General features: G+C 40.5%; 1 protein-coding gene across 1 annotated transcript; it reads right to left on the bottom strand.

The window, feature by feature from the left end:
- Positions 1-299: 299 nt before the first annotated feature.
- On the bottom strand, positions 300-12,163 carry LOC137906737 (cytoplasmic phosphatidylinositol transfer protein 1-like). The gene is made up of 10 exons (XM_068751026.1): positions 12,037-12,163; positions 11,871-11,980; positions 10,764-10,912; positions 8,355-8,443; positions 6,866-6,873; positions 6,019-6,090; positions 3,774-3,869; positions 3,248-3,403; positions 2,528-2,591; positions 300-710 (listed from the first exon to the last, which is right to left on the bottom strand). The coding sequence occupies exons 1-10, from the start codon at positions 12,161-12,163 to the stop codon at positions 352-354; spliced, it is 1,230 nt and encodes a 409-aa protein (XP_068607127.1). The 3' UTR covers positions 300-351.
- Positions 12,164-17,448: the final 5,285 nt, after the last annotated feature.

Below are 17,448 nucleotides of genomic sequence, written 5' to 3'. Positions count from 1 at the left end.
AAAATAACGAATACTGTGATGTAGTCATAAAATGTGATAACTGCCACTAAATGAAAAATAATAGCAGGTGCGCTTTGTTTTAATTAGACACCGCAGGAATTTGATGTGATGCGTGGCTGGCTAGATAAACAGGAAGAAGTCATATCATGGAGGCTGACCTGGATAGAATTAGTTACACTGACGATACGTCGACAATGATTGGTCGATGTCCAGAATTATGGCAAATCATTTTGATATGGCTAGACATCTTGAGCGTCCGGGCACTGGTGTTTGGAGGTTAGGCTAGTCTTGTTGGGCTACTAAGACAATAGCGTTAAAGGAATAAGTAGAGCAAGGCATCTCGAGGTCCCTCTACTGCTCATCAATCGCAGCAAGATTAGAGGTGGAGGAAGGTGGCGTGGATGACTGGAGGTGGTTTGAAATGGGCATCGGGCTCAGGTTAGAGGCCTGGGGGATGCCGCTTGGAACAGGGTCGGGTAGGGTAATGGTTTCCGGAGCAGACTTCTTCCGAGGTCGGTCCTTTGGGACGGAGAGAGACTCGGGTGCGTCGGTGCACATCGGCGTGGTGGGGGCGCTGGCAGGGCCAGTGAGGGCGCAGGAAGACAGGGGAGTCTCACTGATGGAGATCGATGGTGGAAATATCCCAATCTTCTGGTTGGTGGCCTCCTGGATGGCACGCTCAAACTCTCTCACTTCATCCATTGTCATGTCTGATAGGGGGAAGAAAAAAAAAACAGTTTTTTAACAGAAAAGAACTTTGGAAGCAGATAATTTTTTAAACTGAGAACAATTTCAGAGAAGGGGCTAAAGTGGTTCTTAAAAACAGACAATATATATATATATATATAAATTAAACATTCTAATAACAAGCAAACAGCCCACATAGATCATATACAATGTTTTCGCTGGTGGGTTAATTTAATAATTAACCACCAGCGACTTCCTTGATAACACGACCATTTGGCCAATTGGGAAACCGTTAGATTGTGGACAGATGACCACCAGGAACGCAGCATCTTGAGAAAATGTATATAGACCAAGCATGGGCTATAACGGGCACCTTAATAGCAAACACCTCCAGTGTTATTGTGTTGCACAAGTTTACTTCATCCTTTTTCAAACTTTGCAGAGTTTTTGATTCAACCGTTACCGTTCCTTCTTTACTCTTTCAGCAGTTCACAAATGCATCATTTGACATAATGTTGGATAGAGTGAGTTGATGTACCATACATGGACATTTATACGCAACCCAAAACACCAACAGTTCTAATATAAGACAGAGGGCCAACGCTGTAAAGAAAAAATGAAAAGGCACATACGCTTGCTTTGGCATGGATCTCTATGTCATCCAGTGAAGATGGGCTTGTTGTGGAATGGTCTTGCTGTTCATGGCAATTTACAACTTTAATGTTGGTTTTCTCATGCATTTGTATCTCATAATCCCGCACATCATCCACAGTCATATCTGGAAGAAGGGGGGGTCAGGGGATGGGGGTGGAACCAGGGTCGAAATGTTGATAATTATTTTAGAATGGCACTCCAGGCGATGGGCAAGTCGGGAAGGAGAAGGTTCGATAGCAAAGGTGCATTCTACAAGTGAGGGGAGTGTTTTTTTAAAAGATGATGAATTGAAAGCTTTCAAGGTTAAATTGCTAGCTTCTCATAACCCAGAATTCTGGGTCGAAAGCTAGAAAATTTCAAGCCACACCAAGAAGAAGGCAGGAAAACTGTAAGAGGTCAAAGATGGTCCACGATTAAGGAAAAGCACGAACAAGCTGCACAGACTCATTAGGTTGGATCATCAGAAGCATCGAGCATGGTGCGCCATTCACCTCGAAAAGATATAGGTAGGATTTTAAGTATCCAAGTCGTGATTCAAAGGTTAGCGATTATAGACAGGACAGGGTTAGAATGCATTTCATGGCAAAGACAATGGATTTGTTGTATGTCCTGCAGCCATTGCGAAAGACCAACAGCTGAGGGGGGGCCCAAATCTGTTACAGACACAAAAGGGACTGGATCCTGTAAGCAAGACTCTCAGAGAAAAAGAGATACGAGCTTTCATGTAAGAGCATCCTCATTCAAAAAATGTCCAATTATTTGTAATCGGCGCCAGTCTGTGGGTGAGGCCTTTAACCTAATCGTGTAAGTTTGGTAAGCATTAATACGCATTTTGTGCAAGACTATTCTGAGGAATAGTGCAACAATATCTACTGTTCATGAATTTTTCCTACATGCAAGGCTGTGATTATTTCTGTCATGCAAGGTTCATTTTAAACAAACACTGGCCAGATACAGATACAGAAGCGTGTTTGCAGTTTGTGTGTTACTGGCGACACACAGATGCTCCATGCTGTACGAGAATGAGCGAGACTGACAGGGGAACAGGGTCAGAGGCAGGTTGGAAGATATCTCGCATACGGAATGGAAAATGAGTAATTGCATATTCAAAGTAGCTATGACGACGTTAACTTTTCAAACAATAATCAGCTTTCATCTGTGACCAAAAAAGGGCTGGCAGACCTACCAATCCACTCGTCCACCCAAGCGAATGCCTGTCTGTGTCCCAACAGCAGCACATCCCGAATCACCTGTAAAGCAACGACATATAATATAATAATAATAATAAAACAGCCACTCATTTCCACGCTTCACAAATGTTAAACTACTAATTTGCTTTGACCAGATGAGAAGGTTCTTTACTTTGTGGTCAACTAATCTACTCGTTCTGTTCATTTCTTTTGCTGTAAAGACATCTTGAAAAAGTTGTCAATAGACTAAAATGACATTTTGAGTAGGGATGAATGAGAGCACAGATGTCGATTCTGAACTTTAAAACAATACTTGGAATCAAAATACAAATGCAAGAAGATTAAAAATTTGATATCATTTGACATGAGGCAGACACCAGCAAAGCATGTTAACATCACCATAATGTGAACACCGTGATACAATAATACATCATTGTGGTATTAAAGGCAATGCGTTAGTATTGTGTTGCACTCTTGAGCTTCTTTCTTATATGGGAGGCCTCCTAATAACCAATTTCTGTTAATGATAATTTAGTTTTATTCATTTTTATGTCTTATGTCAACATGCATTTTAAAAAGAGCGCCCAAATTACTGTTGGGAAAGTACAAAATACATGAAAGCAAAAAAGTACAGATGTATTACTACAACTCAAATCAAAGGATTTTCTATGACTAAAATTGAAGGTCTGGCATTAATCCTGTTTGCGACCACTGACCTTGTGTACGAACTGCTCCACACGAGTCTGCAGACCCCACACTTCAAACTTGACAGTGACCAGTTTGTACGAGCACATGATGGGATCCTGAGTGTCCCGCCAGCCCTCCTGAAGAATCCCCCGTGATGTCTTTTCTGACTTGAAAAACCTCAAGTCCTGGAATAGAGGAAAACAACCCACACATATAATCCTGCAATAATAAACCCAAGTCTTCAGGCTTCATTCAGATCCTAAAATTAGACGCATGGCGGAATGTCAGTGTTAAATACAATTTGCATTAAATCCCCTGGTCCTTGCAGAATTTCTGCACTGGATCATTACGAGAAGCAATCTGTTATTAAAAATGCAGCATTGAAGACAATTATTAAGTCTCATTCTTCAGACTCAGAGGCAAGTGGCAGTGAGGTCTTGTCTGCGTAACTTCCGCAACCGATCAAATAGTATAGTATCAAATCTGCTTTTATTACCTGTAACCCTGTGAAGATTGTGATATATAAATTAAATAATTGAATTTACATGTTCTCACCTCAGACTCTTTATAGTAGCGCTCGGGGATCTCATCGTAGGCGATGTCGATGAAACACACCTCCCGCTCCTGCTCCTTCAGCTCACTATCAAAGATCTGAAAAAGGAACACTTTGGTTTGCCAGCAGTTATTGCAGCCACTGCAAATAAATATATACCCGAGAAGTGGGTCACATCAGGCCTGCTTTACTGCTTCGGAATTTGTCGCGCTATTATGTGTAGCTCGTCTTCTCACAACTCACTCGGCACATACTGTACTCACTCTCATGACCATTAGATGGTGCCACATACACACAACTATAAGGGGGGGTATGTCAGCATGCATGAAAACAGCCAAGCAGTAAGAAGGGAGACTGGAATGAAAAGAGGAGAGGAAGGGGGTCACTAAAATGAGCAAGGGAAGATGTGAAGAGTGAATGAAAAAGAGAAGGGGAGGTGTAAGGGGGGACAGAAATAATGTGCAGGGCGCAGAAAATGGTACTAGAAATGGAAGTGGAAGGAAAGCTGAATGTTAATTTTTAAGGAGATCTGATGAAAACCCCCCGGAAAACTACTGATAACTGCATTCCTCATTGTCAATAAGTAAATAAAAGCAGTAGAAATAGATAATTCAGTGTCTCTTAGAAACACATTTACCTTCACACTATCATCCAAAAAAACATTTACTGCAAGTCTCTAACTGGGCCAAAACTTTACATGTTCAGAAGCAGCCCAATTTAATGCTGTATTTTGGATCTCAGCCAGAACATAAAATCTTTTTCTTGGATCGTTCGCTTCTTAAATGCTCAGCATTTAGTGTCTTAGAAGGCTGATAGCAATCACAAACTTTATAAAAATGTCAATATCCTCAAAATAGGTAATAAGCACAAAGGAGTGAGGATCCAAAACCCCTGATTGTTGGACGGCTAATGAGCGCCTATGGCCCTCGGTTTCGCTATGAGCGGCAAACCATTGGCACATTTCATCCCTTATCAGCTGATTTTCAGATAAGTGAACATGTTGAATGCCTGCAGAGCTCATCAGTGAGATAAATCGCTCTGATTGGTTGTCCAAGTACAAATGAACTAGTGCACAAAAAGGAAGAACGAAAGAGTGTTTTTTCTTTGTCTGCTGTGTGGGTCAGGGTTCCTCGGAGATATTACAAGAGCAACATGAGCCTCAGGACAAATGTTAAAGCTTCATGTGGCCGAATGTGTGTGTGTGTGTGTGTCTGACATTGGATAGTGCTGTGGAATTCTGGATGTCATGTTCCATTACTGCATCCTCTTTTCAAACGGTGCATGAGTGGTCCACAATCACCCACTCATTTCCTGGCCACACATCCACGGTTTTCCTCCCTCACTTGCGTAGTTCCTTCCTTACTCCACCTCTGAATTTCAATCTATCCTTTGAACCACACGATTGTCTCATTGAATCATTTTAATGGTTAAGTGTTTTGCGAGTTGTGCCACTCTCATATATCTGCCGAGATAATTAAGCATTTAAACACAAACATGTTTATTCAAAAAGGTGAATACCGTACTTCGACTTAAACATTTGCTAAATCACTGTAAATCTTTTGACAATTAAACTTGAAGACGATAAAAACAAACCTGCTTAATAGCAACCATACTTTTTTCTTTTGCTTGCTACGCCCATTTTCAATTTTCCAAGCAGTGGCAACATTTTATTTGATGACTAATGCTCCTATAAACTGGGAAGCAGACTGAATCATAGAGAGAAAGAAATTGAGTGGGCCAACAAATTAAATTAGCTGTCCAACACGGGGAGACGTTTTTGGCAGAGTCTCAAGAAGCATTGAGATATTTTATAGTTTGCATTTTAATATGACAGGAATGCAAGGAAAGGTCTGCGAGTTGCCAAATACTCTGGAATTTTCACTTATTTAGCCGTCACAGAGTTGGTGTTTTCAACTACATCTCTCATGTGGGGAAATTGCGTTTTTACTTTGCATTACAGACTTGGATTAAAAGTGACAGATTTTTGAGGCCCTGGCACCTTTGGACCTTTGAAAGATATCCAATCTGTACGGTATATGTATATCAGTATTGGTTTGGGATTCCTGTCAAAAGTAACTTTGTGTTTATTATAAAAAAATAAACTTCTGTATTGTTAAAAAATCATTTAACTAAATATCGGTGTCAGAGGGATCCATTCTTCATTCTGGATGGACACACTTGAAATACATGTGTGAACCACTGAAGGGCAAATGCACGCACACACACACACACACACTGTATACTCACATTATTATTGCAACCTTTGTTGTCTTCATATTTTGTTTCTATGTGGATGGAGAACTTGGGCAGAAATGAACACTGCGGATAAAGACAGAGCGTGATGTTCAATGGGTTTGGGTATACTTAACTGGTTCATAACATTTCACTTTCAGAAAGAGTAAAACTGAACTGTCAACATATTTTTGCAGTACTTATGCATCTGACTTGTGCATTAAACTGACTCACATAACCACGCGTTGCCCTCATACATACATAACAGAGGGGGGGGGGGGGGATAGTCTAACAAATAATTGTTTTTTGCATCTTATCTCGACACCCTAAAGCAACTTGATCATTCGTTTTGACATTTTTCATCCGGCTGATTGTGTACGTGTCAGCTTGCTATGCCAAAGTTTAATGAGTTTAAGGGTTAATCACAAGGTCGCATGCAGTTTAGCTCATTATTTTGCTGATGCAGACCACAATATTACTGTTCGGATATATTCACATTGCTTTCATCAATCGGTTTTTAGAACCATGATAGATTTTTTTCAGAGTTGTAATAACAAACAAGTTAGATTTAGTTAATCAACCACAGTGGAGGCAATTAACAGCTAATTGTGTTTTTTTCCCCGTCGGGATTCAGGATCAAATTAAAACCAAATTACACATATGAATGTGACTCCCATGTATGTCCCAAGTAAAATCTTTCAAATGATAAATTCAACTACAATTGAAAGCTCCAGATACATACACAGTATTGCATCACAATCATGAAGATGCACCATATTACTCAGGACCCGATACATTTATCTTCTTCTGCTGTGAGGTGTATTTGAAATATGTCAGTGAAATATTCTTAAAGGACACTTACTGTATATTCTATAGACAGTGGTGCAGGTGACATCAAGTGAGAGCAAAAAAGAGAACACAAGAGAAAGTTAATCATAAAATATTTTTTTCTATGGCTTGAATGGGAGTGTGCACATCTATTATCTCCCATCGACTGTCTCTTCCTGTGCATTCCTCCTTGTAGCATGTATATCTTGGATCAAGATTTTGAAAGCAGCACAAAATTACACTCTGGGTTATTGACTCTTACACTCCGTTTTGCCTGCAGCTGCTATTAGTACCATTACCTTTCAGTGGTCATACTTAATTGATCTATGGCCAGATTTTATTTATTAAATGATACCACAGATGGATGAATTTTAGCAGGGATTTTGACTAAATAAGCTTTTCAATAGAGGCAGGTCAACTGGATTGGATATTTCGTCGCTCATCCAACATTCCTGGGAGGGTCTATGCCAAGGTACGGGAGAGTCCGCCCATTATCAAATCTGGGATTCAGGAGGACACAGTGCTGGTTGTGTAATGCTGGACCAGCTCTTCACTTTCGCTACAGTGCTGCATGGGAATTTGCCACACCGGTCTACATGTGTTTTGTGGACTTGGAAAAGGTATTCACACATGCCCCTCGAAGCACTGCGTGGGGTGCACACAGAGTATGGAGTATCAGGCCCTGCATTACCAAAGCGAGAGTTTGGATCGCATTGCCAGGGAAACCCTGGACTTGTACCATGTCACAGTTGGACTCTGTCAGGGCTGCCCGATGTGACAGATTCTGTTAGAATTTTTTTACGGATGGAATGTCTAGGTGCAGCCGCAGGGCTCATTGTCCTTCTGTGGTCACGCTAGCTTCATTGGTCTGTGACCTCTGTCTGTCATTGAGAAAATTTGCAGCGGAGTGTGAAGTGCAGCGATGAAAGTCAGCCCTTCTAAGTCTGAGGCCACGGTCACAAAAGGGTGGATTGTTCTCTCCAGGTCAGGGTTGGGATGGACGGATCGACAAATGGATGGATATCCGGATCAAAAGAGGGAAGAACGTACGTCTACGGGATTTACATTCAAAGTGTGCCATAATTATGTAGAACCTGTTGACTTCACGGAGGGATGAGCAGGAAAGCCAACGAGGCTTGACATGTAAAAAAGTGTTGTAGTAGAAATTAGCAACAGATGGGCTAGAATTACGGTAAGCTTCATCTCTCTACTCCTACTCCATAAAAATATTCATCGTAGTATTTGTTTCAAGTGGTGTGTGCTGCATACACTGTGTATACTGTACCACAGAAAATAAAAAGAAATAGGGCACTGGAAAAAAATAATAAGTGTGATGCGTCATGCGACCGCACAGCTGAACTATGCTTGCCTGATTCCAGCAACGGTTCTTTCCACAGTATTACAGAGGAATACAGTTAAATAAGGACTCTTGTGTAACAGAATCTAACTGGATTGGATAAAAAAAAGTATGCATGTCTTCATTTGAAAGGAGTAAAAAAAACACATTCACACCGTATGATTACCTGTTATGGTGTACGGGTAGTAGTTCCATGCTTTCTCTGTCACATAGAAGATTTTAGGAACCACTGCTCTGGCCCAACTTGGCAATTTACTGCAGAAACATTGAGTCAGGATGACATACGTGAAGAGAAATGTTGAGTACGTAGCAGCAAAGCAGGGACGACGACTTTCGTTAATGCAGCAGTAAATTTAAACTTGTTCTTCTTGTGAACAGAAATCTTCTTATGGCACACAGAAACTGAGGCTTGAAGTGAGATCAAATACACATTTTTCTCCACGGACGGACTAGGAAATACAAGGACAGAAGCGTCATGATCACAATGTCTTCATTGTATATGGAATATATATATCAATATTACACTTATTAAATACTTTATGAGTAAACACATTTGAACAGAAGTAATTTGAATACATCTTCTCCGAGACATTGTGATATGAATTATTTAACCTTTAGCAACTGTAAACAATAAACCACTAATTCAAAACAATATTTGTCATAATAAAAACACACATTACCCATTCTCCTGCCAAAAGCTGATGGAAAAGATTGACACCAATCTGTAGATCAGCTCCAGCAAGGCTCATGAATTAAGAATGCATGCCTGTCAAATTATTCCTGTGGCTGCAACCCAAGACTTGAGCCCATTCCGGCCCACTGGACCCTTCAAGCTGTCAGTGTGCTGCCTGGTTACTTAATGTCTGCGCGTTCATGACATTGATGTTCTCCGTTGCCGAACTCTTAACTGCTGCTGAGGCTGCGTCGAGAAGTTATTTGAGACATGTTAAACACTTTCATGTATCCTCGCCCTTCAGCTTCACTTTCTTTGTTTGACATAGAAAAACAATTTATGAGAACAAAAAATGGTGCCGACTGCATCGTGACGGCTTTGGTTAAATGCTGAATTTAACGGTTGCATTGTGAAAAATGTCCTCGCTCTCTCCCTCTCTCTCGCCCTCACTGCCAACAAAAGACACTGTCACTCCTCCTACACCCCTCCACCTGTTGGTATCTCACTTCCCGCCTTGTTCTTTTTTTAAGATAATTTGCCAATAGCTATCGTTGCTTGGCCCCGTTGCCAAGCGTGCAAGCGTAGTGGGCGGTTGTTTCAAAGTTTGTATACTGAACCCTGCGTTTGATTTATTCTTGCTTTCCTCATTCGCCTTTTCTATCGTTAAATCCCTTCAATATGTAAAGGGAGTCGGAGACTATGTGCTGAAATCTCTGTTGTAAGCAAAGTTTTAACCATCCATGTAAACACAATCGATCCCTTAAACATAAAGCGGCAGCTGGTTGTCACGGACGGTGACTTTTGCTTTTTAGAAGAAGAAAAAAGCAAATCTACTTCTAAAGCTACATTTTTTACTGATATAAGAATAATTAGTAAAACAAATATTAATTTGATCTTTAAACAATTTCTTTAATTTAATCCCTTAAACAGCAGTGCAAATTGGGGGGGGGGGGGGGGGGGGGGGGGTTGCACAATTTCTAAACAGAAAATTGTAGGGTCCTTTGTGTTTGGTAGCCCAACATAACTGTCTTTGTTCCCTCTGTTCTTTCTCTCCTCCAAGGAGCAGAGCTATGCTGATTCAACAAAATTAATTCCCCTACATTACAATTGCTGACACGGGTATTTGTGCCCCTTCCAGCCTTGACTCATTCTCCCTCTATTGGACTTATTATTTTCCACATTCTTTCTCCACTTTTCTCCTTCATTCAATTCTTTTTGTCATTTTGCAGCTCTGTTGAAGGGTCAGCTCACACTCCGACCTCATACAGGGTTTACCGTGATGCCTTTAGCTTAATGATTTCAGCTTTGCATGGGCTATTTTTAGCATTCATTTTTAATCTTTGGGCATTCACATTTTTTTACTAATTAAGCCAGTTGACATTATTTTATTGTTTGATAAATGCTGCAAGGCTGTTGTGCTGTGAAGCTTTGAAATGTTTTGTTAACTAAGCAACCCCCCCCCCCCCCACACACACACACACACACACACACACCATCAGGGAATTGGGATGATGAAATAGTCATTTGAAAAACCAGCTGTTACTCATGTTATCATTATGTTGATTCATTTTTGATCCAGAGAACAAGAAGTTTTGTTGATGTATTTTTTATCTTGAATGCCTTTTCTCTCAGGGTTGTACTTTTCCCTGAAACGCCTTTGGCTGATTTTGTTATTTCTACCACTTAAGTACTTCTTGTGGTTTTTGTTCCCACTAGCATAAACAAAACAAGTCCATTGGCTTAGATGATTCCCTCTAAGAAAAACAGAATATTGAAACTTTTAAGTGGCTACAAACCTAATCATAAATGTGGAGAAGAGCATAAGGGTACTCCAACACACACACACATCATTCAGATGCTCAATGGTTATAAAGAAGACAAGTAAGGGCATGTTCCACAGACCTGTTGAGGTAGACTCGTTTCTCTGTGAACTGCCCTTGCCCATGCTCCGGGTCTTCATAGGGTTCATTCTGGACCACTTCCACCCCCTCTCCTCGATCGCTCTGTTCGTGGCTATGTTTGCTGATCATGTACAGCTGCCCAATGCGGTACTGAAAGATAAAAGCAGACGGAATGCGTTTACACACTACTGCTTGACAGCAACTACTTTAAGAAATTAACCTGGAAATATTAGTGCATAATTTCTATCGCTCAGTAAATAGTACAGTCAAAGATATTAGTGAATTGCTGGCAGCAGCAACACTGAAGGATGAAAAAAAAAAAACTCTGCACAAGATCAATTCGGTAACTTTGCTGGAGCCTCTGATCATTAGTTTTTATGGTTTTTTTCTTCTGAAGGCATTTCAAGGATTCTTTTGTGCAGACAGTCAACATCTGAATCACATCATGAAATATGCAGGAAATGTGCATGAACGAAATAAAAACTGTGGTCAGACAGTTTTTGGGTTTTTTTTTAAATCATGAAGGAACTTCTAACATCGCTTCAGGTCTCAATTATTGAGTTATTTGTTCATTCACAGAAGTGAATTTCACATGAACCATACACATTCTGGATCACTTGATTTAAAGCCATTTATATTGTCTCAGATGCACTTCTAACGAAATAAAGCCAAATCCTCCACATGCCCCTGGATTCCACACCTTAGCTTTATCTACCTTATCTATAGGATATATGATTAAAAATGCTCTGAGAGAAATACAAGTTGACTACGCAAAATAGCTCAAACGAAAGGTGAAAGCGGTTTCTAGCTGTCTAATCTATGATGGATATGCATATTTCACAACCACACTTTAAAATAAGTGAATCAATTATACAAAAACCTGAAGATCATCAGACCAAGCCTAGCGGAAAGATTTCAAACCAAGGAGCTATGACAGATACTACTTTCATGAGGGATTTGCATAGTTTATCAGCGGCTTCCAAAAGCCCAGTTAATGCATCCATGACCATGTTTGATGCCTCATGAAATTCAATAGAATACATATTCAAAAGAGAGAAAGCAGAAATAGGTGAAAGTAGAATCCCTAAACACTCAATCTGCCTCCGACACTCGCTCTCAGGTAGATTACGAATGCTCCATTTTCACCCCTGCTGGTCATGAATAACGTGCACAACGTGATCAGCTGTCCTGCAATGCCTGCAACCAGCTCCGCTTTCCCTGAAATGTTGCACATTATTCAAAGACAATATACTAGAAGATGTTGTCATCGTCACCCTGTGTTACAGGAATCTGGTCCAGGGCCTTGAAACCCAAATCCACTACATCAGGTTTAGTCACCCGCCTCCGCCCCGTCCGACTGACGTTAAATCGCCGTACAGAAATACGCGTGCAAAGGAGCATGGTTGACACAAGCTCAAACACCGAGTACAAAGAATACCCAGCTCTCCCTGCCTCTCCCTGATGCTCCACATTTAATCTGGCTACGTTACATAAACTACTGAGGAAATATGCAGCATCAGCTCAAAAACAATCAGGGATGAAGCTTAAGCGTGAGACATGGGATGTTTCACTCTAAAGAAAATCATATCTGTTTTGTTTGGATCCGTTATGGTATCGCAATAAAAAGATGCAGATATTTACCAAATGTTACTAAAATCATTTGAAGAGCATCAGCTGAGTTGAACCATTGGTAACTGACAGCACAACACAAAATGGGTTCTGTCTTTAATATCAAGTACATATTGTAATGCATAATTCTGTAAGAATTCCTCCACATCCGTCAGTCTAACATACAACGAAAGTACGAGTAAGGAGATAATTACAGGCAGACATTACTGCTTCCCAGTAGCCAGGTCAGCACACCGCTCTTCTTAAATGTCAATGTGAGGTAATAACTACACTAACAGCTCTGTTAATCACCGTGTTCCACTTGCTGGAAGTCACATTAATGCCCTGCAGCGGCCCCACGGAAGCCCATTAAGTATTTTTGGAGGGCAAAAAGAAGCATTTTCGAAATATCATTAGAGATAAAAAAAAAAAAAAAAATATGAGCATAAGCCTTCTTGCACAGAAGAGCTCAGTGTGCTTTCCTCTGTTACCAAGTAAAAAAATAAAAAAATAAAACTTGCACTAAGCAAATTGGGAGCATAGAGGAACATGTGATGGTGGCAGTCACCATTGCATAGCCATGAACCCTAACCCGACCCCTCAAGGGAGAAGCTGGAAGTACAGTAGTAGCTAAACTTTAAGTGCAAATGGACTAAACGTTTCGCATTCATAGCCTCAAGCCAAAATCTTTTGTTTGTTTCTTTCTTTGAATTTTTTAAAAAGTTCTTAAAGATCTGGAGGTTCTTCAAGGAACTTAAGATGGATGAAAACTATTTTTGTGGACTGGATTCGATGGTGCATCCATTCAGTTTTCTGAATATCTGATTTACGGATTTAACTTATTTATTACCTTATTTTGATCCATTAAATCATTTTGGTTGGTGATCTAAAAAGGTGAAAACATCGTAAAGTTAAAAAAAACATTGCCATTTAATTGGGGGAAACATTTCACAAACGGATTCTTTCTGATTTACTCTCGATTTTGATGGCTGCTTCCTTGACCTTTAACAGGAACAAATTGTACCAAAGTAATTCGATCTGATACCTGTCGCCTTCATGTTCCTGCTAATGTGAGATAGAGAGGTGGCCGGCTGACACATACACCTGAGGCACACGTCTTCCCTCAGACAGAACTATTAGTCACCTGAGCTATTATTCATCATGTCATCATGCACACAGGCAGGCTTGTGCACCTTCAGATGACCCAGAGAACAAAAAAAACCTCAATGCAAATAGATTGAGGGGATTTCTGCAGCAAAGTTAGTCATGACAACACAAGGAAGAAAAAGTGTCGGAAAGAGAAATGAATTATCGTTGATTAAAATCGTGATTGAATACTGAATCGTGATTCCCAACATGTAATAGAAGTTAAAAAAAAAAAGACTGAGGCTGGAATTTGCTTGGTTCTTAGCCTTAAGCAGGCATTAGAGAAAAAGTCATTCCCTCTTACTCCTAGCAGATTTCTGAGGCAGGACATATCAAAGAAAGCAATGTGCCATTTGTCCTGGTTTCTCAGTTGCCATGACTTAAAAATTTGCATTTATGAAAAATCATTCTCCATTTGTTGCAGGTTGGCAGATCTTCATAAACTTCAAAAGGTAATATATTACTGGAAGAGATGAAACATTACAGACATGCTCATATGCTTGTCTGTTTGATGTTACTCCTGCCTGAACTAAAAAAAAAAAAATGCTTGTAAGAGCAGAGGAAATCCAATCCTATTCCCAGCCAGTAGGGAACGGGGCTTTTCAGTGGTTGGCAGTGATGTGAAGGTTATGGTACTCGAGTAACTGCAGTTTGATGCTCAGAGTTGCTGCAGTATCTGTGTCACGAGAGACATGGGTCAGAAATTGGTGTGAAGATGACTTCATGGCACTGTGGTGAATGTGTTTGTATGTGGCGTTTGCTTGTCGATGGGGGAAGTTGCATACGTTCAATGTTCTGAGTGCCATTGTCTTTTCCACACACAAGCATTTAAGCAAGCGCTTCGACACCACCATTTTTATTTTCCCTCCACCACAAGCTCAATAAAAGATCAATTGGAACAGCCTGTGACATTTTCACAGTCCGAGTGATTAATTAATCGACTACAATAATTATCTGATCATGAAAATTGTTGAACTGCATTTGGGTGAGAAGTAAATGTGGTTGGATGTGGCAGACATATGGATTGGTGACAGGTCCAAAAATCTAATTCCCAGTCTGGCTTCGAGGATTAGAAAAATTATTCATGTCAGGCAGTATTCAAAATACAAATTGCATCTGTTAACAGTCTGGACGTTTCAAATCAAATCTTCCCTTCGGGCGTGCAGGTTAGTGCTGTGGAATGACTCAGAGGATGAGACTGAAAACCCCGTCACGATGAGAAGGCTAATCCTTTATTCACGACACATTTTGATCGACATTTTATTGAAGAAAATGTTTGCTTATGATTCAGGTTTCGATGTGTCAGAATTATGACTCGAGAGGAAAGTGAAAATGGAGAACAGACTGACGTGTAATTCCAGCGTCACCAATGTGTGAGGGGGCAAGACTTTTAACATTATAGGGAGAAATGAAGGAAGCAAATGTATCAATAAATGAAAACATGAATGAATTATAGTGGTAAAAGGACAGAGAGCGTATAAAATAACTTTTGCTATGAGGTCCAACTTGGCGATTTTGTTGGAGAAGTAAAAACATTAACAAAATCCCTATACAAATGTCAAAAAGCCCCCCCCCCCAATGAGAGTTGTGTATTTGAGTCTACGGGTAAGAAAAGACATCACTTCACAATTTAGTCATTTGCAGAAAGTTTTATAATAAAGTGTTATAATTTATGCTCTGCAACTGCTGAAGCGTGGATGGAACCCATTCTTATATCCGCTTCCTCACTCAGCCTGTGGTGAGGGATGAATAAAAAAGGAGTGGAGGAAATAATGGAAGAGAGAATAAGTGACTGAGAAGGCCCTGACCAAGAGAAATGACAAGGGTGATGCTACAAAAAGAAATTTAACAGACAGCTAGTGTTTAATGAATGTGGAGAGAAAATATAAAAGAGAAATGCTCGACATTGAGGGTGTGTGGGGGGGGTTATTAGGAAACCCAGTCCAGACAGACTGAGAAAGGTTACCAAAGAGACTGAATAAAGCAGTGAGAGAAGTTAACTATGGAGGAAGAAGAGGGTGCATGTAGAGCTTTCTTGTGCTCACAAGCAAAAACACAGACTATAAATCCACCCAAAACTGAAGCAAACCTTTCGCCCTGGTCTTACACACAAACACACGGGATCACAAAGCACTGCCACACAGCGCAAACATGCAGACAATGTTCACCTTGGTGTTGGTGTGTATGCCTGCAAGAACAATGCACATGGTGACAAACAACAATGGCATCAAGCTTGTCATTTAATTCCTGCAATAAGGTAAACCTATTTCCAGAAATCTCTAATTACTCCTCAAAAGAGCATGGAAGACTCTCGTAGTCTCAATCCCTGGTCACAAAAGAAGACACAGAAAAATAACCTTGAGCTGAAACACATGATCATGTGGGACAATTCTTTGCTGGTATCAAGACAGGTCATGTTGGATCAATGTTAAATGTGTGTGGTAAAGCAAGATGAATAACAATGTGTGTGTGAGAGAGAGAGAGAGAGAGAGAGAGAACTGTTTATATGTGAGGTCATGAATGGCAAAGAGAGAGAACAAACACAACTTGAAAAGGTCATCTTGGGTGACGGAAGCCTTGATGGGAAACCCCACATGTGCCTCTCTTGCTTGCTTTTGTGTGTGTGTGTGTGTGGGGGGGGGGGGGGGGGGGGTAAGGTAATGATTGTGCTATTTTTAACTGTGTGAGGTGAATTTGGACTTTATCACCAGGGACAATGGTCACTTTCCCTTTTCGTCTGCGCTCCATGTGACACTGTGTCCTTGCGACCTCCAACAACGCCTGCATCGCCCTCCCACGAACACACAATCTGGTGACTCACACTTTTAAAGGTAACCTTATTATTATCACAATGTCAGAGGAAGACTTTACTCTTTCGTGCTCCCAAGTCACGATGAACCAAAGCTGATATTGATTAATGAAGTCAATAAAAAACTCTATTGATGTGGAGCTTTTTAGATCCACTATTTATCAAAACAGAGGTGCCATCTGTCAACTTAGGTTTCCCTGTAAACCATGCATGTGAAGCAGCCTACACACACCTGAGCCTTGAAGGAAAAGGTTCACGAAAACAGCATGTGACACACAAAATGTGAACGCAAATGTATTTATTTTTTTCAAATGAGATTTGAGGCACTTTCATATGTGGTCCCATAGATCTGATTGAAAGCCACCGCATACACACATGCACCGAGCACCATCATCGCACAGCAGCAGTTGTACTGCAAACTGAAATGACCACAGAAGAGGCGACAACAACAATCCAAAACATCAGCTGTTCACAATCTGATCATCGTCAGTTCACTCGCACATTTGCTACTAGCGCTTCCATTGGGTTGAACAGGATGAGTTGTATCACAATTATCTCGCTTCTTTTTTGTTGGTGACACAGAGGACTTGTGCAATTGCAAATATAGGTTTGCATGTTCTGTATTTCAGGTGATACTGTGTTCATATCGGATCACTTTGGAAAGTCCTGAACATTAAAGTTGCAAAGGCTTTGGTTGCATTGTTAAATATGGAGCAGAACTGATGTAATCTGCATTTATATTCAATAGAATATAATCGGACATGTTGTGAGCTTTACAGTGTGAGGCCAAACGAAGGGTTTGTGAAGTTGACAAGCTGAAGGAATCAATAATCTATCGTTCAAACAGCAGCCGCGTGAAGAACGTTTAGCTTAGGAAATTATATTTATATTCACATTTTTGTACGAACAGATTAATAATGTCACAATAATTTATCATCAGTCTTTTATCCAGAGGTCAAAGCAGATACATGACATTCCATGAAGAGATTAGCTTCATTGTGCTGATAACTAGATAGAAGATGTATTACATCTTCCAGCGGTTACAGCTAATCTGAAATTAATTCAGCTTCCCCTCATAGCCGGGACATGATAGGTGGTCACAGGTGTGCTAAAGCTGTGTGTG

Source organism: Brachionichthys hirsutus, chromosome 17, assembly GCF_040956055.1.
Source record: "Brachionichthys hirsutus isolate HB-005 chromosome 17, CSIRO-AGI_Bhir_v1, whole genome shotgun sequence".
In the NCBI taxonomy this organism is placed as follows: domain Eukaryota; kingdom Metazoa; phylum Chordata; class Actinopteri; order Lophiiformes; family Brachionichthyidae; genus Brachionichthys; species Brachionichthys hirsutus.
The sequence above is the reverse complement of the archived record's forward strand: the minus strand, read 5'-3'. Positions and strand labels throughout refer to the sequence as shown.